The sequence below is a fragment of the Doryrhamphus excisus genome, chromosome 15, assembly GCF_030265055.1.
Source record: "Doryrhamphus excisus isolate RoL2022-K1 chromosome 15, RoL_Dexc_1.0, whole genome shotgun sequence".
NCBI lineage: Eukaryota > Metazoa > Chordata > Actinopteri > Syngnathiformes > Syngnathidae > Doryrhamphus > Doryrhamphus excisus.
This window is the reverse complement of record NC_080480.1, coordinates 2,833,904-2,856,708: the sequence shown is the minus strand read 5'-3', so window position 1 is coordinate 2,856,708 and position 22,805 is coordinate 2,833,904. Positions and strand designations below refer to the sequence as shown.

Sequence of the window (22,805 nt, the reverse complement as noted above, 5' to 3'; positions counted from 1 at the left end):
TCGCCCGAAGAAGACAGCTGGGATAGGCTCCAGCACCCCCATGACCCTTGTGAGGATACACGGTAGAAAATGAATGAATGAATGAGTTCTACTCTTATTTTGTGTGGAAGTGGTAACTTTGTGGCTTCTTATTTTGTCTTTCCCCACCCTTGGTATGTTCTCCCTGTGCATGTGTGGGTTTTCTCCGGGTACTTTTCCTCCCACATTCCAAAAACATGCTAGGTTAATTAGCGACTCCAAATTGTCCATAGGTATGAATGTGAGTGTGAATGGTTGTTTGTCTATATGTGCCCTGTGATTGGCTGGCCACCAGTCTAGGGTGTACCCCGCCTCTCGCCCGAAGAAGACAGCTGGGATAGGCTCCAGCACCCCCATGACCCTTGTGAGGATACACGGTAGAAAATGAATGAATGAATGAGTTCTACTCCTATTTTGTGTGGAAGTGGTAACTTTTCGGCTTCTTATTTAGTCTTTCCCCACCCTTGGTATGTTCTCCCCGTGCATGCGTGGGTTTTCTCCGGGTACTCCGGTTTCCTCCCACATTCCAAAAACATGCTAGGTTAATTAGCGACTCCAAATTGTCCATAGGTATGAATGTGAGTGTGAATGGTTGTTTGTCTATATGTGCCCTGTGATTGGCTGGCCACCAGTCCAGGGTGTACCCCTGCCTCTCGCCCGAAGAAGACAGCTGGGATAGGCTCCAGCACCCCCATGACCCTTGTGAGGATACACGGTAGAAAATGAATGAATGAGTTCTCCTCCTATTTTGTGTGGAAGTGGTAACTTTTTGGCTTCTTATTTTGTCTTTCCCCACCCTCGGCCATCTCCATGTGGAGTTTGTATGTTCATGCGTGGGTTTTCTCCGGGTACTCCGGTTTCCTCCCACATTCCAAAAACATGCTAGGTTAATTAGCTTCACGGGAAAAAAAAAAAAAGTACCCCGCATGGTGTGATCCACTGATTCATTGATTGTGGACCTGTTTAGAAAGCAAGTCTGTGGCAGTGACACACGCTGATAGTTGCAGTTGGCTGGCAGCAAATGACCTAGATGGGATTGATTTAGCGGTACAGACGACAGACGGCGGGTGAGAGAAAGGGGGTTGCGATGCGGATACATTTAAAATCTAAATTTCCTTCTGGTTACGCAACGTCTTAAATGAGAGCTCCAAATACCTGCAGTGTTACATAATCACGTGACCCCCTGCAGACTGTAGAATGATAAGAACGGCTCCACTGAAGGCGCTTTTCCAGCATCGAGAGGCTCCGGCGGTGACGTAAGCGTTCCCTGTGAGTACCTGGCCGGTATATATATATATATATATATAAATATATATTTTTTAAATATATATATAGACTGTCACACAGTGACTCACCACTTCGCACATAAGCCATGGTTCTCCTTTTCATGAGGATCTGATATACAGTAACTATGGTAAAGATGGCCGCAAGTCAGTCAATAAGAATCACGGTACACTAACACAAACCGTCAGGAGCAACCGACAATCAGTATCGACCTCAATGACATCATCGCAGGAGCATGGAGAATCGAACCTGCAAGCTTCAGGTTGGGACATGACCACCCAACCACTTCACACTATGTGAATCATTCATTCATTCATTTTCTAACGCTTTTTTCCTCACGAGGGTCGCGGGGGTGCTGGAGCCTATCCCAGCTATCTTTGGGCGAGAGGCGGGATACACCCTGGACTGGTGGCCAGCCAATCACAGGCCGCAAATGCAACCCGTTCCGCACTTTGAACACCAACGTATTACATAAACCGTCATAGAATAATGTTTGCAATTGAAAGACAATATAAAATATTGTTCGCAAAATTGTCAGTATAAGGCCCTTGGACACCCCTCCCTTATTATTTAAATACAGTGGAACCTTGGTTAGTGCACGCCGCCCTGGTTAGCATGTTTTTTTTGGTTACATCAAAAACATTACAGGGTGTACCCCGCCTCTCACGCAAAGACAGCTGGGATAGGCTCCAGCATACTTGTGACCATGATGAGGATACGCGTCATAGAAAATGGTTGGATGGATGCAGATGCCCCCGTGCCGCACTTTGAATACCAATGTATTACATAAACTGTCATAGAATAATGTTTGTAATTGAAAGACAATATATATGCATCCTTTGATGTTCAGTATAAGGCCCTTGGTGAAAAATATTTGGACACCCCTCCCTTATTATTTAAATACAGTGGAACCTTGGTTAGTGCACGCCGCCCTGGTTAGCATGTTTTTTTTTTTTGTTACATCAAAAACATTCCAGGGTGTACCACGCCTCTCACACAAAGACAGCTGGGATAGGCTCCAGCATACCCGTGACCATGATGAGGCTACGCTTATTGAAAATAGATGGATGGATGCTAAGAGCCAATTACAAAAACAAGCTGCAGATGCCCCTGTGCCGCACTTTGAACACCAATGTATTACATAAACTGTCATAGAATAATCTTATTAATAATGTAATTGGAAGACTATATGGAAGACAATATAAAAATATTGTTTGGAAAATTCTCAAAAACAAGCTGCAGGCCGCAAATGCCCCCCCGTGCCACACTTTGAACACCAACGTATTACATAAACTGTCATAGAATAATGTTTGTAATTGAAAGACAATATAAAAATATTGTTCGGAAAATTGTCAGAAAAATATTTGGACACCCCTCCCTTATTATTTAAATACAATGGAACCTTGGGTAATGCACGCCGCCCTGGTTAGCATGTTTTTTTTGGTTAATGTAGAAAATGTACATCAAAAACATTCCAGGGTGTACCCAGCCTCTTACCCAAAGACAGCTGGGATAGGCTCCAGCATACTTGTGACCATGATGAGGATACACGTTATAGAAAATGTTTGGATGGATGCAGATGCCCCCGTGCCGCACTTTGAACACCAATGTATTACATAAACTGTCACAGAATAATGTTATTAATAATGTAATTGGAAGACAATATGGAAAAAAAATATTGTTTGGAAAATTGTCAAAAACAAGCTGCAGGCCGCAAATGCCCCCCGTGCCACACTTTGAACACCAATGTATTACATAAACTGTCATAGAATAATGTTTGTAATTGAAAGGCAATATAAAAATATTGTTCTGAAAATTGTCAAAACACCCCCCCCCCCCTCTCGCTCTCGCTCTCGCTCTCTCTCTCTCACACTCACTCACTCGTCCACGCGCGCGCCGTTGATGCACGCGCACGGAGCCAAACGAGGAAGCAGTGTGCGAGCAGCCTCTCAGCAGCTTCCACGCTCCTTACCTTCCACTCTGCATTCAAACCAACCCACCCAGCATTCTTTTTAATCGTCGTGGAGGGGTGGGGGAAAAAAAGGAGGACTTTTAAATCACACCTGTGACCATTTCTTTTTTTATTTTCCCCCTCCCTCCCCCGCGTTAACTCGCTCCGGCTGTGTAAAGTTGACGCGCAGGTACTTTCTAGCTGTTGTCGTGGGAGCATGGCTGACTGTGCGGCCACGAACAGTGACGGCGAGGACGGACCCCGGCAGCCCATGAGGGGCTTCGCACGCCAAGGAGCCCTCCGTCAGAAGAACGTGCACGAAGTCAAGGACCACAAATTCATCGCCCGCTTCTTCAAGCAGCCCACCTTCTGCAGCCATTGCACCGACTTCATCTGGTAAGCAGAAGCCACGCGTGGAAAGTAAACTTCGTACGTTTCGTCCGTGCATTGTCGTGCATTTAGTTGCACCCACCCACTCCACAATCAAGGCCGGTTGCGTGTCAGCTGTGGACTTGTTGATGCACAGGTCCACGAGTGTGTGGGCTGCAGACGCTTCAAAGAAATGGCTGCACCTTGTCTCGATAATATCTCCAGAAAAAAATCAAATGGCGGTTTTATTTTCTACTTCCACTCTCTAGATGTCCTCAGCCATCCCGGGTTGCAGTTATTAATTTTTAATTAATTAATTTAACGCCTTTCTGTCTCTAGGTTGTCCTAATTTGCGGCGTTTATTTTTAGCTTAGTTTTTTTGTGTACTCTATGGTGATGCAATCCCTGTTTTCATTTGTTAATTGATAAATGACTTGACCCGGAAGAAATACATCCGTCTATCCATCCATCTATCCATCTATCCATCCATCCATCACTGATGAAAGTGCCAAATAATTTGATTGCACGTCCATTTTTTGTGGTCATTGTGTGAAATGATTGCAGCAACTAACCATGACTAATTTTAGTTGATTAATCTGAAGCTTGTTGGGATTCATCAAGTAATTGGTTAGTCTCCATGTGAACAATCTTTTTTTTTTAAATCAGAAAAACAATTAATCAAATACCGGAGTAGTTGTTGATTAATTGGATAATCAAATAGTCATCGATTAATTGTAGCGGCTCTAGTATAAAACATATAAACTATCGCTATCTGTCATTTTTGGTGCAGATTAATCTTAGTTGATTAATCTGAAGCTTGTTGGGATTCATCGAGTAATTGGTTAGTCTCCAAGTGAACAATCTTCTTTTTGAATCCGAAAAACAATTAATCGAATATCAAAGTAGTTGTTAATTAATTGGATAATCAAATAATCATCAATTTAATTGTAGCGGCTCTCGTATAAAACATATAAACTATCGGTATCTGTCATTTTTGGTGCAGATTAATCTTAGTTGATTAATCTGAAGCTTGTTCGGATTCATCGAGTAATTGGTTAGTCTCCAAGTGAACAATCTTTTTTTTAATCAGAAAAACAATTAATCGAATACCAGAGTAGTTGTTGATTAATTGGATAATCAAATCATCAATTAATTGTAGCGGCTCTAGTATAAAACATATAAACTATCGGTATCTGTCATTTTTGGTGCAGATTAATCTTAGTTGATTAATCTGAAGCTTCTTTCGATTCATCGAGTAATTGGTTAGTCTCCAAGTGAACAATCTTTTTTTTTTTTATCAGAAAAACAATTAATCGAATATCAAAGTAGTTGTTGATTAATTGGATAATCAAATAATCATCGATTAATTGTAGCAGCTCTAGTATAAAGCATATGAAACTACCTGTATCTGTTATTTTTGGTGCAGATTAATCTTGGGTTGACTTCAGTTGATGACTGACTGCTGTCTCTCCAGTGCTGGCATTGCCATCGCTTTGCATGGACTCCAAATAGAATCCATTGTTAAACTTACTATTTGTATGGAAGCCCGTTTCCGCCACTGGAATTTTATTTTCATCCCAATGGTAAATCAAAATTACGAGATAGAAAGTAAAAATTTCGAGATAAAAAAGTCGAAATTTTGAGATGAAAAAGTCGAAATTATGAGATACCAACTTTTTATCTTGTATATTACCTTTTTATCTTGTATTTATCTTGACTTTTTATTTTGTTATTTTGACTTTTTATCATGTTACTATGACTTTCTATCTCAATTTCGACTATTCTCGTATTTTTGATTTTTTACCTTGTATTTTTTTTATCTTGTATTTTTGTTTTTTTATCTTGTATATTTTAAATTTTTTTAATCTTGTATTTTAGTTTTTTTTATCTTGTATTTTTGTTTTTTTTATCTCATATTTTGACTTTCTTGTGTCGTTATTTTGACTTTCTTATCTCAAAATTTTGACTCTTAATCTTGTTTCGACTTTCTATCTCATAAGTTCGACTTTTCATCTCGTTATTTCAAATGTTTATCTCTATCACTTTCTATCTCATAATTTTGGCTTTCTCATCTCAAAATTTTGACTTTGTATCTCGTTATTTCGACTTTTTATCTCGATATTTCGACCTGCCATTGGGATAATCTTATTTTCAGTGGTGGAAACTGGTTTCCATTTGTTAGACTCAGAAAGTTGATAGAATTAAAAAAAAAAACCCCGGTTGTGTGAACGCACCCTAACAGAACAGTTGACAGGACTATGTGTGTGTTTCCTGCGTCCAAACAACATCCAACCTGTTCCTTGTGTTTGTTCTCTCCACAGGGGTTTCGGCAAGCAGGGATTCCAGTGTCAAGGTAGGAGGACACCTCCACATTTCAAAGTTCTCTCACGAAACCCCGGTAGAAAGATGTGTGTGTGGAAAACAGTATGCTGGAAGTCTGGAAGCGGAGGCGGGACTTGTTGATTGAGTCATACAGAGGATCAAACTGTAGGTGGAGGTTTAATTATGCGTAGGGCATCGGCAGATACGCCGCTCGTTTCACCACCAGACAACACGGGCGCTTTGTCTGATGGATTTGAACGTGTGGATCCGGATGCCGGTTCTTTTTGCTTTTCAGTACATGGTTTATAAAACCGAGTCGCGGTTAGTACGTCTTCCTGACAGTCGGGAGATCCGGGTTGGGAATGGTCAGTTAATCGGTTAATTGGAGACTCCATAATCCATAGGGAGTAAATGACTGGTTGTTTATGATTGACAGGTGCCCAAATTCAGCTCACATGTGACTCAAATGAAGGGTTAACCACTTAAGGTTTGGTTGTGACTGAAAAGACAACAGGGGTCTCAAACACGCGGCCCGCGGGCCAAATGTGGCCCGCAGGACACTAGTTTGCGGCCCGCGCAAGTTTGATATGGATGCTGTATGGTATCATGTACCCAGAAAAAAATATTATTACGTTTGATTAATGTTCATGTTAAAGGTTAAATAACTGTTAATAGTTATCCTCCCTATCCGTGTGGAAGTGGTAAGTTTTTGGGTTTGATATGGATGCTGTATGGTATCATGTACCCAGAAAAAAATTATTACGTTTGATTAATGTTCATGTTAAAGGTTAAATAACTGTTAATAGTTATCCTCCCTATCCGTGTGGAAGTGGTAAGGTGTTTTTTTGGCTATTTAAGTTTAAAGGAAATAACTTGAAGGCTACCGTTTAGGTCGCTAGCTCTCTAGTTTGCGAGTTAGCATGTGCGAAGTTTTTTTTAAAATTTTTGTTTTTAATAAATGCGTTTTTTTTTTTTTTTTTTTGGAAAACCTGATGCAGCCCAGTCTCACCCAGACCCTAGCTCCAGTGCCCCCCCCAAGTAAATCGAGTTTGAGACCCTTTGTTTAGATTCTGTTCCGCAGATGGCGCTAATGCACACGGAAGCTGCTTGCCAACCGCCAATAATAATATATATATAATAATAATAATAATAACCGCGGTTACAAGATACCTCAATCAGGGATTGGAGAAATGAATATTCCACGCATGTGAATCCGATTTGGAATATTTCGGCCCATGTAAACGTGGCTACTGAAAAAGCAACAAAGAATTGGGTGTTTTGTTGGAACGACAGAGCTAATTGCTAACGGACTATTTTGTTTGATAACTGAGGTTTAGTCGAATTTAGTTGGACTTTTGAGGACCAGAATCTTCTTGTTCCTTGGTAGCCATTCTACGGGAAGACCAGATCCATAAATAATAATCGGAATATAGATGTAAATCAGATTTAACACGGTCCGTACCTTCACAAATATTGAAGAAATGAATATGGACGCAGCCGACAATGCGCCTCTGATTCTTCTTTAATCATCGACTGAATGTATTCAAGGATTTTCTCGTCTCCTAGCAACAGCGGAACACAACTGTCTATATGCCTTTTTAAGATGGAAGAGGTGCCGTGGTGCCGTTTAGCACCGCCGCCGCGTGATAGCTGGTGATTAGCTCGGCTGTATATGGCGCCCGCGTCAATAGAGTCCTTTAGGGACGCATTCCTGCTGCTCCCCAGGGGCCCCTTCGGTGCGCTTGGAGAGGAAGGCGGGTGCTTTTGTAGGTGGGGGGGTGGGGTGGGCTGTCATGGAAGGATGACGGATTTGGAATGGTGTCATTTATATAATCAACTAATTGATCCGCCAAAGGTGGAACAAGGTTCCTTTATTTGGGGCAATTATATGCTCCCAACTATATGGTAATTTTAACACCAATTTAACACAAATGAATGGATTTTTGCAAGCAAGTAAGATTGGAATTAAACTCGGTTTGCTCATGGGGGCGGGGGGGGTTGTGTGCTGTTTATACTGTCTTTTTCTATGTATTGTTGCTACTGTAAACAACCAGCTTGAAATGCCAGCAGCGTACATTCGGGTCAAAGTGTGGAGTCACGCCGTAACAATATAGTCCCCGTCTCTCAATTTGGGTGTGAGACAGCCCGAAATGGGAAAGACCTGATTGCACAGAGGCTTATTTATTTGGCGGAACAGGAAGTCTCATGGCGAAGGCTCCTTTGAGAAATAGATTCATTGACGACTGGAAGCCACAAGTCAAATTACCTTTGCCACCGTGTCTGGGCCTCTGTGGCGACCTGACTGTGGCCACAATATTAGGTACACCTACAAGTATGATATATTATGATGAAAAATGTCATTTTAGTAGCGCAATGTTGAAATATTAAAGGAAAAAGATTTTTTTTTTTGTAGTTTTAATACTATGACAAACAAACAAAAAAATAGTGGTTGCAAAAATTGTGTTAATGTTTTGGGAGTAAAGTGAAAATATAATGGGAATAATGTCATAATTACAAGATGAAATATTTGGATAATATATCATAATAAAATAATAAATAAATAATATAATAATAAAAAATAACCCAGCAGAAATAAAAAAAAAAGTCAAAATATTCACAGAAAAAAATTGTACAATAAACAGTTTTGTGAGAATAAATTCAGGAAAAAATATTTGTTTTAGTAGCGTAGAGTTAAAATATTAAATAAATGATATTAATAAATATATGTTTTAAGTCATAATATTATTAGAAGCAAAACAAATAATAGTGTTGTCATTTTGGGAAAATTTTATTTGGGGAAAATGTCATATTTTTTGGCAATAATGTTATAATATTACAGGAATAAAGTCAGAATTATGAGAATATTTTTTACTGAAAGAAACACAACAGTAGAAATGAAAAAAAAACTGCTTTAATTTCCGAGTACAACATAAAAAATAACAGGAATAAAGTCATAGTTACAAGAGGAAAATTTACAAGAAATATGAAATAGTCGAAAAATTACCATTAAAAACAAAAAACTGAAATGAAAAATAAGCTGTAATTTCATGAAAATAAAGTGAAAATATTAAGAGGAAAAACTGTTGTATTCTCATAGAAAAATCACATTTTACAAGACTCAACTTGTAATATTAAGAAAGAAATAATATTAATAAATAAAACATTTTTAAGTCTGCTCTGCAGTTGGCTGGGATAGGCTCCAGCATTCTCTGAGACCCTTGTGAGGATAAGTGGCATAGAAAACAGATGGATGGACATTTTTATGTCATAATATTATGAGAAACAAAAAAAAAAATCCAACCCAAATAGTGTTGTAATTTTGGGGAAAAAGTCATAATATTACGAGAATTTTTTTTTTTAATTATCAGAATAAAGTCATAATTACCTGAATAAATTTAGCTCAAAGAAAGTAATATTTTTTTAAATATTAAAAAAAAAATGCCGACAGCATAAATGGGGAATTTTTCTTATAAAACCATATCTTGTATATTATACAAGACATGTGTTAGTTTACAGAACATCACCCCTGATTTATGAAGCGCTATATGAGAATTAATAATGGTAGCTTTGTCCGCTATTGAAATATATGTTTGTAATTATGACCCTTACTGCATAATACTGACACTTGTTTCTCATCATATAACCCCTTTCATTCACCAAAATACACCCGTCTAAAAATATTGTGTAGGTGTATGTAATATTGGGGCCGGTGAGTTATGTATCTAATGTTGTATTTGTGTGTGTGTGTGTGTGTGTGTGTGTGTGTGTCTTTTATGCGACTTTGCGTACTGCACGGGTGCATGTGCTTCAGCTTCCATTTGAAAGGGTGAGTACGTATTTAGTGGCTGCAGGATTTGATTGCTTTTATGTGTGTTGTTGAACAAGGCTGGTGAGTGTCCTCTACCCCGCATTACTGGACAAATGTGCCCTTTTCCAGGGTAGAAGAGGGACTGGTGGACGAGTTCTTGTTTTGGTTTGGTTTGTTTTTTTAGTCGGGAGGGGTACGGTGTGGGTGCACAGTAAGGTACGGGAACAGAGAAAGAAGAGTGAAAAGGGATGAAAAGAAAAATCGGTTTGCTCCGGGGTGGTGACTGACCTCCTGATTTTTATTTTACTTTACTTTACTTTACTTTACTTTACTTTACTTTACTTTACTTTACTTTACTTTACTTTACTTTACTTTACTTTACTTTACTTTACTTTACTTTACTTTACTTTACTTTACTTTACTTTACTTTACTTTACTTTACTTTACTTTACTTTACTTTACTTTACCTTATTTTACCTTATTTTACTTTACCTTATTTTACCTTATTTTACTTTACCTTATTTTACTTTACCTTATTTTACTTTACCTTATTTTACCTTATTTTACTTTACCTTATTTTACCTTATTTTACTTTACCTTATTTTACCTTATTTTACTTTACCTTATTTTACCTTATTTTATTTTACCTTATTTTACCTTACCTTATTTTACCTTATTTTACCTTATTTTACTTTACCTTATTTTACCTTATTTTACTTTACCTTATTTTACTTTATTTTACTTTACCTTATTTTACTTTATTTTACTTTACCTTATTTTACTTTATTTTACTTTACCTTATTTTACTTTATTTTACTTCACCTTATTTTACTTTATTTTAATTTTTAGTTTTTATAAGTAGATGTTTTTCTTATAAGTAGATGTAATATCATTATTGGGGATGTCAAATAATGCAAATAAGTCGGATTAATCACAGTTAAAAATGTATCATGATTAATCACCGTTTCCAACTATAATTGAAGGAAATATGGCCATTTTCACTCCATTTTATGAACTGAAACATGAATAATAAGACACAGTTCTATATATTTAACATACTGGAGTTACAGTAAGAAACATAAAATGAAGAGATACCGTACTTTTAGCTTGCCCTGAATGCACCTCGTAGTATTGTGGTGGTGAATGAGGACGTATTTCTCCAACGTGTTTGCCAGTTTGGGATAGATGTATGTTGATATGTTACGGTAGGAAAAAAAACGTAAAAAAAAATAAAAATTTGTAAATTGTAAGAAATTAGTCGCCGCTGTTAGTGTTATTTTTGACAGCCCAAATTATGATTTAAAACAATTAACGTGTCAAAGTAATGGTGCCTTGGTTAATGTACCAGATGGTCCGACTTAAACCAAAACGGACTGTAACCAAAGCAAATTTTCCCATAGAAAATAATGTAAATCTAATTAATCCGTTTTAGACTTCCAAAAATATTAACACAAAACACACATTATAGACAATAATTACAGTTTTATAAGCAGAAAAAATTCCAAAAATACTGAATGGACATCTGAACATTTAAGACCGTATTCACTTAAAAATCTCTGAGAAGTTGCAGCTACCAAAAGTTGCTCCACAGTTTGAGGTTCCATCGAGGGGCGATGCGGCACTTAAGAACCGCCGCTTCATAGCTTCCACCGTAGAAGGCGAGAAAAATGGTGGAAATCATTATAAGGGGAGGGTGAAAGGAGAAGATGTAGGTGGGAAAGAAAAGGTGTAGGAAGCAGACTTGCATTCATGTGAAGTGGAAAAGGAAACCAGAAGATGAAAAGACACGTTCCCTTTGAGAGCAGGAAGACCACAGGGCTTTTATACTGCACCTCCTCTATACTATATATATATTTTTTATACACGATAAAAAATTAAATTAAAATAAAAATTTAATTAAATTAAAAAACTAAATAACAATTAAATAAAAAATAATTAAATTAATTTTTTAAATTAAATATATATTTTTTAAATTATATTACAAAGGCAGGAAATGAACAAATGTAACAGTTTCCTGACCAAAACGCTGAGGTTATGACTGACAGCTGTCACAGTGCTGCTGTTATTGAGCTCTCGGTCATTGAGTGGCGCTCAAAAATACTACAAGAGTTATAAAGTTGGATGCACGTGTCGATTAATCTGAAGCTTGTTTGGATTAATCAGGTAATTGGTTAATATTAACAGCATTTTTTATTGCATTTTTATTGTAATCTAACAAGGAAAAAAAATAAAAAATTATGAGAGTCATTTTAGAAGAAAATATTTATAAAATCAAAACAATAAATTAGGGAAAATTATGCAAAAAGTTATGTTATTAGAAAAAAGTCCGAATTACAAAATAAACAGCAAAAAAAAAACCGAATAATGTAATTTTAGTAGTTAAATGTCAATGAATCGCAATAGGCGAAACAAAATCAACAAAATGAAGTTGTAACTTTTAGAAAATTAGATATCTGAATAAAGTCCTAATATTACAAGATTATATGCATGTTCAAATGAAATAAAACCATTACCGTTAATAATTACATTAAAATATTCCACATTAATTATCATTTATTTATTTAAATTAAATAAAATTAAAATAAATTAAAATTACATGAGGAAAGCAGGAAGTGAACAAATGTAACAGTTACTGATTGTAAAAGTACCAGATGGAGGGGTAGGATTTAATAAGCTTTGCTTCTTCCTACTCCTTTTGGACATGTGGAACTGTGAACTGATTATGGGATGGCACTCAATTGCAATCTGATGCATGTTCAAATGAAATTAAACCATTACCATTAATAATTACATAAAAATATTCCACATTAATTATCATTTATTTATTAAATTAAATTAAATTAAATTAAATTAAATTAAATTAAATTAAATTAAATTAAATTAAATTAAATTAAATTAAATTAAATTAATAATCTGATGCATGTTCAAATGAAATTAAACCATTACCATTAATAATTACATAAAAATATTCCACATTAATTATCATTTATTTATTTGTTTAAATTAAATTAAATTAAATTAAAATTATATTAGGAAAGCAGGAAGTGAACAAATGTAACAGTTACTGATTGTAAAAGTACCAGATGGAGGGGTAGGATTTAATAAGCTTTGCTTCTTCCTACTCCTTTTGGACATGTGGAACTGTGAACTGATTATGGGATGGCACTCAATTGTAATCTGATGCATGTTCAAATGAAATTAAACCATTACCATTAATAATTACATAAAAATATTCCACATTATCATTTATTTATTTAAATTAAAAATTATATTAGGAAAGCAGGAAGTGAACAAATGTAACAGTTACTGATTATAAAAGTACCAGATGGAGGGGTAGGATTTAATAAGCTTTGCTTCTTCCTACTCCTTTTGGACATGTGGAACTGTGAACTAATTATGGGATGGCACTCAATTGTAATCTGATGCATGTTCAAATGCAATAATACCGTAGGATGGAAGGCGGGGCGACCGATTCGCAATCTAAAGATGAATATTTTCCCACCATTTCATACAGCAGCGAGTGCTAAAAATAAGCCTTTTTGACTGCGTATATGCGTGTAAATAACGTGATTGGTTTCTGCAGGAAGAGGACCGTTCCATACAGCGTATTGGCAAAAATAGAAACCCGTCCGATGAGGCAAGCTGGTGGGAAATGAGCGAGAGAGAGAGAGAGAGGTACGGTAAATGCTGGAATGACACTTGAGGCAAGAGTCGGTGGATGAGATGTTCCTGGCAGAGGAGATAATGGACAGGCAAGAAGTGGCTTAGAAATGAGGCCAAAACGGTGTAGGAGTTGGAGATGCACTTAAAACAAGACCATGAACACGTTGTTTATTGGAGCTATTCGCCCCATTCGGGCGGCAGTTGGGGGTGTGGGGGTCTGTTCTTCTTCTTCTTCTGCGACCACGCAGGAGCCGCCGGTACGATGCCCACACTGGAATCTTCAAAAAAATAAAAAATAAAAATGCCCTGACGAGCCCGCCCGGGTTCAAATGACTAAGTGAACATTTGCAAACAGTTGGTGTCTGTTGGTGGTGCCTCACGCAGCTCAGGTGCTCCTGCAGCTCCAACCCGTGTGGGCGCCGGGGTCTAAAAACATGCCTCCTACGCGCCGCCGGCACGCACATCATCCCTGCAGCGTGCGCACAAACAAAATGAGATCCCGAAGAGCAACACGGCTCTTCCCTCTTCCTTTTTTTTTTTTTCCCATCGCTTGCATCTCCTGCTCTTCTCTCTGGTGGCCATGTTGTTGGAAGCTGTGGGCTTTGATGCTTTTATAAATAGCATAAGTGTTCCACTGAGAGCAACACCGAATGGGATGGATGGATGATGGGATGGATAGATGGATGGAGGAGGGGAACCACACTCCTATGACCAAACTCCACACAGAGATGACAGAGGGTGGAATTGAACTCGGGTCTTCTAGCTGTGAGGCCTGCACGTTAACGTTACTGACCTTCCAAATAGGAAGGTGGAATTGAACTAGGGTCTCCCAGCTGTGAGGCCTGCACGTTAACGTTTATGACCTTCCAAATAGACTTTTTTAACATTAGAGCCCTCTAGACATGAAATAGCATCCCTATAGTCACCTTTACACTCCTATGACCAAATATAGTAACATTACCGACATGTTTACATTACCCGGAGAAAACCCACGCATGCACGGGGAGAACATGCAAACTCCACACAGAGATGGTCGAGGGTGGAATTGAACTTGGGTCTTCTAGCTGTGAGTCCTGCACGTTAACGTTTATATAAATAGACTTTTTAACATTAGAGCCCTCTAGACATGAAATAGCATCCCTATAGTCACCTTTACACTCCAATGACCAAACTCCACGCAGAGATGGCTGAGGGTGGAATTGAACTCTGGTCTCCTAGCTGTGAGGCCTGCACCTTCTAAATAGACTTTTTAACATTAGAGCCCTCTAGACATGAAATAGCATCCCTATAGTCATCTTCACACTTCTATGACCAAACTCCACACAGAGATGGCCGAGGGTGGAATTGAACTCGGGTCTCCCAGCTGTGAGGCCTGCACGTTAACGTTTATGACCTTCCAAATAGACTTTTTAACATTAGAGCCCTCTAGACATGAAATAGCATCCCTATAGTGACCTTTACACTTCTATCACCAAACTCCACCCAGAGATGGCCGAGGGTGGAATTGAACTCGGGTCTCCCAGCTGTGAGGCCTGCACATTCACGTTTATGACCCTAAAATTAGAGCCCTCTAGACATGAAGTAGCACCCCTATAGTCACCTTCAACCGGAGAAAACCCACGCATGCACGGAGAGAACATGCAAACTCCACACAGAGATGGCCAAGGGTGGGATTGAACTCGGGTCTCCTAGCTGTGAGGTCTGCGCGCTAACCACTCGACCACCGTGCAGCGGTGTGTAGTAGTTGTGAAGGGATCTGTTTTTTTTCTTAGTCTGCACTGCATCACACTGAGAGCGGTTTGTCATACTTGGGTGCTGATTAGCATTCTAGCATTGCCAATTTTAATACATTTTGGCCATAATTCTTAATAACCAAATTCATGCAAATTAAAGAGGTGGGTGTTTGGTTTTGATTGTTCTCTTGCATCATGCGCCATATTCGCTCAAACTGCAGAAATTGCTCACTCAGTGTTTTGTTATGATTCTTAGTCAAAGAGTCGTTCGTATGCCGTTTATCCCGTTCAGTTCACAGCAATGGGAAAGCTATCCCATTCCGCTGTAGGCTAAAGGTGATGTAACATGCAAAACCACAGCACACATACACGGACATGATGTCGCTTTAGAGCACTGGTTCTCAACTGGTGAACCGGCACCCAAAAGTGGGTTACAGAACCAATTTCAGTGGAACGCAGGTCTTTGCCTGGGGATAAAAAAGTAAAAATGATGTTCTGACCCGATGTCTGTGAAGGCATCTCGGGTTAGTGGTGGGGAAAACCGTTCAGTAAAAAGATTCGTTCATTTCGGTCAATTGGTAGTTAGCCGGGCTACACGGTGATCGAGTGGTTAGCGCGCAGACCTCACAGCTAGGAGACCCGAGTTTGGGTGGTATTACAGCCCAGTGACCAGTGATTCCCAAAGTGTGGGTCGTGGGCCGTGGTGGTACTGCAGGTGGGCCATGAGAGGTCATTAAAAATATGATTAATTTTTGCAAATATAATTTTTTAAATTATTTTATTGTAAAATATTTAATGCATGATTAAAAAATATTTAATGCAGTTATGAAAAGTATGAGAATTAATTAGATTAAAAGTTTACACCTACTACTATTACTACTACTAACACCTACTACTACTACTACTACTACTACTAACACCTACTACTACTACTACTACTACTAACACCTACTACTACTACTACTAACACCTACTACTACTACTACTAACACCTACTACTACTACTACTAACACCTACTACTACTACTACTACTAACACTATGACTAACACTAATACAAATACTACTACTACTACTACTGCTAACACTACTTCCACTACGACTAACACTACTACTTCCACTACTACTTCCACTACTACTTCCACTACTACTTCCACTACTACTTCCACTACTACTTCCACTACTACTTCCACTACTACTTCCACTACTACTTACACTACTACTTACACTACTACTTACACTACTTCCACTACTACTAACACTACTACTTCCACTACTACTACTACTAACACTACTACTAACGCTACTACTACTACTACTAACACTACTACTACTACTACTATTAACAATACTACTACTACTATTAACACTACTACTACTAACACTACTACTACTACTACTAACACTACTACTACTACTACTACTAACACTACTACTACTACTACTACTAACACTACTACTACTACTACTACTAACACTACCACTACTACTACTACTACTAACACTACTACTACTACTACTAACACTACTACTACTACTACTAACACTACTACTACTACTACTACTAACACTACTACTAACACTACTACTAACACTACTACTAACACTACTACTACTACTACTACTAACACTACTACTAACACTACTACTACTACTACTAACACTACTACTACTACTACTACTACTAACACTACTACTACTACTACTAACACTACTACTACTACTACTACTACTACTACTACTACTACTACTACTAACACTACTACTACTACTACTACTACTACGAATAACACTACTACTACTACTACTACTACTACGAATAACACTACTACTACTACTACTACTACTAACACTACTACTACTACTACTAACACTACTACTACTACTACTAACACTACTACTACTACTACTAACACTACTACTACTACTACTACTACTATTACAAATACTACTACTAGTACTACTGCTACTAATACTACTACTGCTACCACTACCGCTAGGGCTACCACTATCACCACCACTACTACTACTAATAATAATAATAATTTATTATTCTAATATTAGGAAGGAATATTTTATGAGCTGGACCTCATTTTCAATCCGGAAGAACGTTTCATTGGATTTTCCGTTGCTACCCCAGCGTTCCACTTATGTCCTCCATAATGTCCTCCATACTGATGATGGTGTCCCTTTTGATGGGAGTGCTGAAATGCCCCCAAAATTGCACCGTCATCCATAATGAAGTCCATTGTTAGCATGTTGACAAGTTCATGTCGGGATAGCGGCCTGCATGCGGAGCATGAGCCCTGGTCAATATATCCATAGCAACCAACATGGCGCCATCATAATACATCGACTTTTCCATCGTTGCTCTGGTGCTTTTCACCCAAAACGACCTGACATCCTAAATAAAACTTGGACTATGTACAGTATTTATACATGATCATGTGACATGACTACTGGGGTTTGATTCTGGAACCGCGCAGCCGCACTTTCTCTTCGTCGAAACAGTTTGACCAAAGTGTTTCTTCGTTTTTTTGTTTTTTTTTTTGCTCTTTGCAATCCACATCTGCAAATTGCTTTCTACCCTGGACATCGCACTGACACTGGCGGTCACTTGCGGTGCATTAACAGCCTGACTCACCGTGGCTCTAACAAGCTGAAGTATGCTAGGCATTAGCGCTTGAACGCCACTCGGCACACACACTCGGAGGATTGCAAGGTTTTGTCTTCCGACTCTTTTAGTTGACACACAAGTGCACGCAAATTGCAAGAATTTACATTTTTGGGGGGATTTAACATCAGACTTTTAAAGCAAACCTTGCCCATCATCTGGAATCTTTATGTAAGACATGAACACATAAAGATCACAGCCTTTAAAAGCAAACCTTGCCATCATCTGGAATCTTTATGTGAGACATGAACACATATAGGCTGCACGGCGGGCGAGTGGTTAGCGCGGAGACCCCAGGGTTCAATTCCACCCTCGGTTATCTCTGTGTGGAGTTTGCACGTTCTCCCCGTGCATGCGTGGGTTTTCTCCGGGGCGACTCCAAATTGTCCATAGGTATGAATGGTGAGTGTGAATGGTTGTCTATATGTGCCCTGTGATTGGCTGGCCACAGCTGGGATAGGCTCTAGCAACCCCGTGGTAGAAAATGAATGAATGAATAAACACATATTGTATAAAAAAAATGGTGCTAAGCACGGGAAATACTTATTCCACTAATAAAGCCGTCCGGGGAAAAAACATATTTTATAAATATTAACCGCGGCACGGCGGGCGAGTGGTTAGCGCGGAGACCCCAGGGTTCAATTCCACCCTCGGCCATCTCTGTGTGGAGTTTGCACGATCTCCCCGTGCATGCGTGGGTTTTCTCCGGGTACTCCGGGTTTCCTCCCACATTCCAAAAAACATGCTAGGTTAATTAGCGACTCCAAATTGTCCATAGGTATGAATGTGAGTGTGAATGGTTGTTTGTCTATATGTGCCCTGTCATTGGCTGGCGACCAGTCCAGGGTATATACCCCGCCTCTTGCCCAAAGACAGCTGGGATAGGCTCCAGTATCCCCCTTGCGACCCTCAAGCGGTAGAAAATGAATGAATGAGTTCTCCTCCTATTGTGTGGAAGTGGTAACTTTTTGGCTTCTTATTTTGTCTTTTCCCACCCTCGGTCATCTCTGTGTGGAGTTTGCACGATCTCCCCGTGCATGCGTGGGTTTTCTCCAGGTACTCCGGGTTTCCGCCCACATTCCAAAAAACATGCTAGGTTAATTAGCGACTCCAAATTGTCCATAGCTATGAATGTGAGTGTGAATGGTTGTTTGTCTATATGTGCCCTGTGATTGGCTGGCCACCAGTCCAGGGTATATACCCCGCCTCTCGCCCAAAGAAGACAGCTGGGATAGGCTCCAGCACCCTTGTGAGGATAAGCGGTAGAAAATGAGTGAATGAATATTAACTAAGCCACAGCAACATTATTATCATTAATATCGTCATGGTGATTAATGACATGACTGGCCGATATCGACACATCACAACGGTTAGCTACTAGCTTCAACGCACACTCGCCCACAGCACGCCTCAGGCCGCTACGGAAGGGGAAAGCTCCATATTGGAGCCACCATCACCACCACCATCACCACCGCCGTTGCTGCTGTGTTTTTATTTTTCCGAGTGTGGAAAAGTTGACTCTCGGTGTAGGCGTCGGTTTTTGTGTTGCTATGTGAAAATCAATACATACAGGAAGGAAGTACCTGTCATGCTTACAAGGACTAAAATACTATAAGAATATGTTCATGTCATGAATGTACTAGATTTTTGGAGTTGTCTTTTTTTATCTGTTTGTGTATCTTTACAAAATGCACATAAATGGAGTGTTGATGTCTTATAAGAATTATGTCGATTATTTACCCCGAATCTGGTTTGACACAAGTTGACTGTCCTCACTCGTTCTTTGCTGCTGACATTTGTTGGCAATTGTAGACCGGTTGCTACGGCGACAAGTCATCGCCGTCCGTGATGTCTTAGACAAGCCGTGCGGGGTCAAGCGAGTATCACGCTATACAAACACACTTTATCGCACTTCATTAAAAAGGCCGGTCGTAAAGTATGGCTGCGTTATATAAGTTAGTGAATCATCACACCGAGGACGAGCTAAAACGAGATTCGGTAAAATAATTAATTTCCTGGTAGGAAACGAGACATCCTGTCGGTTCCTATAAAGCGTGTGTTTCTTTTAACGTGAATTGCGTAATAGTGTTTTCCCTGATTTTTCGCTGGTGGGTTCTCGGAATTCTCGGATTCGTGTTCCCGAGGCGTCTCTCCGTGTGATACTTCAGATGCGGTGCCATTAGTGTGTAGAAGTTTTGTGTGTTTGTTTGTGTGTGTGTGTGTGTGTGCTATCTGTAGGAGACCAGCTAACTATGTCACTGTTGCTACTGAGATGCTTTTAACCCTTTCGTAGACGGATGGTAACCTAGCAACAAGGGGCAGAGAGTAGTCACTTTTTCCCTTCGCTGCCTTTTTTTTTTTTTTTTTTTAATATATTCATATATTAGGCGGACTTTTGGGTCATGACCTGACTTTGGTGGGAAAACTCAAAAACCCGACGTTCTGGTTTTTGGCACGCTGCTTTTTTTCTATGTCACCGAATGTAAGAATCAATGGCTGTCACTTCCAGCGCTACCCCCCCCCCCCCCCCCCCCCCCCAAACATCATGCAGCGATATGATGTGCCATTTATGAGAGTGCAGCGGCAACATGCAGACACAGACAGCACATTGGTCCGTTGCCAAGCATTGAGCGATTTGTTGTAGACGAGCTGCTTTGCCAAGCCGCGGCACGCATTTACAGTATACAGTAGACACACAAAAAAAAAAAAAAAAAACAGGAGCGCTCACTCGCCGGAGTTTTTTTTTTTCCGTTTGGAGTCTTTAGTTTGACCTGTGAAATCCCATTCACAGCCGCATTAGGACAAAGTTAGCATAGCTGGCATAGCTAGACACTCTCGCTTGACATCAGTTGCTCCGGAGTTGGGCTGCAGATTAAGTCGATTAATCTGAAGCTTCTTTTTTCGATTAATCAAGTCATCGGTTAGGACACAGACAGACCGAATCAGTATGACCCAAACGGCAAAATGTCCACCGCTGTTTTCCCAAACTTGTTTAAGATAATTGGTCTCCTGGGCGGCACGGCGGTCAAGTGGTTAGCGCGCAGACCTCACAGCTAGGAGACTAGGGTTCAATTCCACCCTCGGCCATCTCTGTGTGGAGTTTGCACGATCTCCCCGTGCATGCGTCGGTTTTCTCCGGGTTTCCTCCCACATTCCAAAAACATGCTAGGTTAATTAGCGACTCCAAATTGTCCATAGGTATGAATGTGAGTGTGAATGGTTGTTTGTCTATATGTGCCCTGTGATTGGCTGGCCACCAGTCCAGGGTGTACCCCGCTTCTCGCCCGAAGAAGACAGCTGGGATAGGCTCCAGCACCCCCCTGCAACCCTCGTGAGGATAAGCGGTAGAAAATGAATGAATGAATAAATGAGTTCTCCTCCTATTTTGTGTGGAAGTGGTAACTTTTTGGCTTCTTATTTTGTCTTTCCCCACCCACGGTCATCTCTGTGTGGAGTTTGTACGTTCTCCCGTGCATGCGTGGGATTTCCCCGGGTACTCCGGTTTCCTCCCACATTCCAAAAACATGCTAGGTTAATTAGCGACTCCAAATTGTCCATAGGTATGAATGTGAGTGTGAATGGTTGTTTGTCTATATGTGCCCTGTGATTGGCTGGCCACCAGTCCAGGGTGTACCCTGCCTCTCGCCCAAAGACAGCTGGGATAGGCTCCAGCACCCCTCGCCACCCTCGTGAGGATAAGCGGATAGAAAATGAATGAATGAATAAACCTTCTAAATTTGTTTTTTTTTTACATTATTAGAGCTCTCTAGACATGAAGTAGCACCCCTATAGTCACTTATACACTCCTATAATTCATTATTTATGACATTACACAACTCTTTTGCTGGAGACCCAAGTTCAATTCCACGCTCGGCCATCTCTGTGTGGAGTTTGCATGTTCTCCCCGTGCATGCATGGGTTTCAAAACATTCCAAAAACATGCTAGGTTAATTAGCGACTCCAAATTGTCCACCCTCCCAACCCTCATGAGGATAAGCGGTAGAAAATGAATGAATGAAGGAATGAAAAAAGATTTGGCGATTACCAAAATAGCAGCTAATTAATTGTATAATCGATTAATAATCAATTAATCCATTAATTAATCCATACTCTTAACTTCAAAGCAGGGTAGCAGTTCTTACTTGATTAATCGGAAGCTTGTTGGTTCGACGGATTGAGTCATCGGTTTGAACCAAATCAAGACGAAACAAACTGATTAATCACATTAATCGATTAATCATCCATTATCAATCATCCGTCAAAGTTTCATGAGTCAAAAATACATCAGGAAAAGGAAAAAAAACAACAACTAAATAAGTCATACTGGACTATAAGTTGTATTTATTTAGAAATATGTTCACAAAATTCCAGACCAGAATTTTTAAATTTATTATTAATTATAATTTATAATTAATTAATATATTATAATTTATAATATAATTTATAATTAATTTATTATAATTAAAATGTTGAATTTAATCTAGAAAGTACAATAGTACACCGGCTGACTAGGTGTGTGGTATTTTAATATTTAGCACATTAACAGTGCTAGCATAAAGACCATACCTGGTAGGCTAAATCAAAAGTGAAAGTAACATTGAAGTCCTCAACAAATTGCAGTATCACTTCCTTATTTAGGTGACAAGTCGCCCATTGAAAACCACCGAGATGACTTAGCTATTTAGCTTATTCACAGCAGTGTACTACTGTATTATATATACTACTGATTGCACAACCATTCTTACTCGGGGTGTTCCATTCAGACCAAAAGTAACAAGAATTTAATGGCAACAAAGCATGCTGGGAAACACCAATCATTGCTTCTGTTACACATATATGGTGAAATACTGCAACATAAGAGAGTACAAGTACAAAGTATATATACAAAGAGTATACGATCACGCCGGAAAGGTCTTGGCTGAAACTTTGACTCGGTTGTTTTGAGTTTTGAACGCATGCTCGCAGTTTAGCAAACGCCATTTGG

General features: G+C 39.3%; 1 protein-coding gene across 2 annotated transcripts in view; it reads left to right on the top strand.

Moving 5' to 3' along the window:
* The first annotated feature begins 3,181 nt into the window (after positions 1–3,181).
* Positions 3,182–22,805, top strand: part of LOC131102802 (protein kinase C beta type) — a 96,352-nt gene continuing 76,728 nt past the window's right edge. For both annotated transcript variants that reach the window (XM_058048359.1, XM_058048358.1), the window contains exons 1-2: positions 3,182–3,649; positions 5,944–5,975. In XM_058048359.1, coding sequence (XP_057904342.1) covers positions 3,471–3,649; positions 5,944–5,975 — 211 coding nt within the window. In that variant the 5' untranslated portion in view covers positions 3,182–3,470. The remainder of the gene's footprint in view (positions 3,650–5,943; positions 5,976–22,805) is intronic.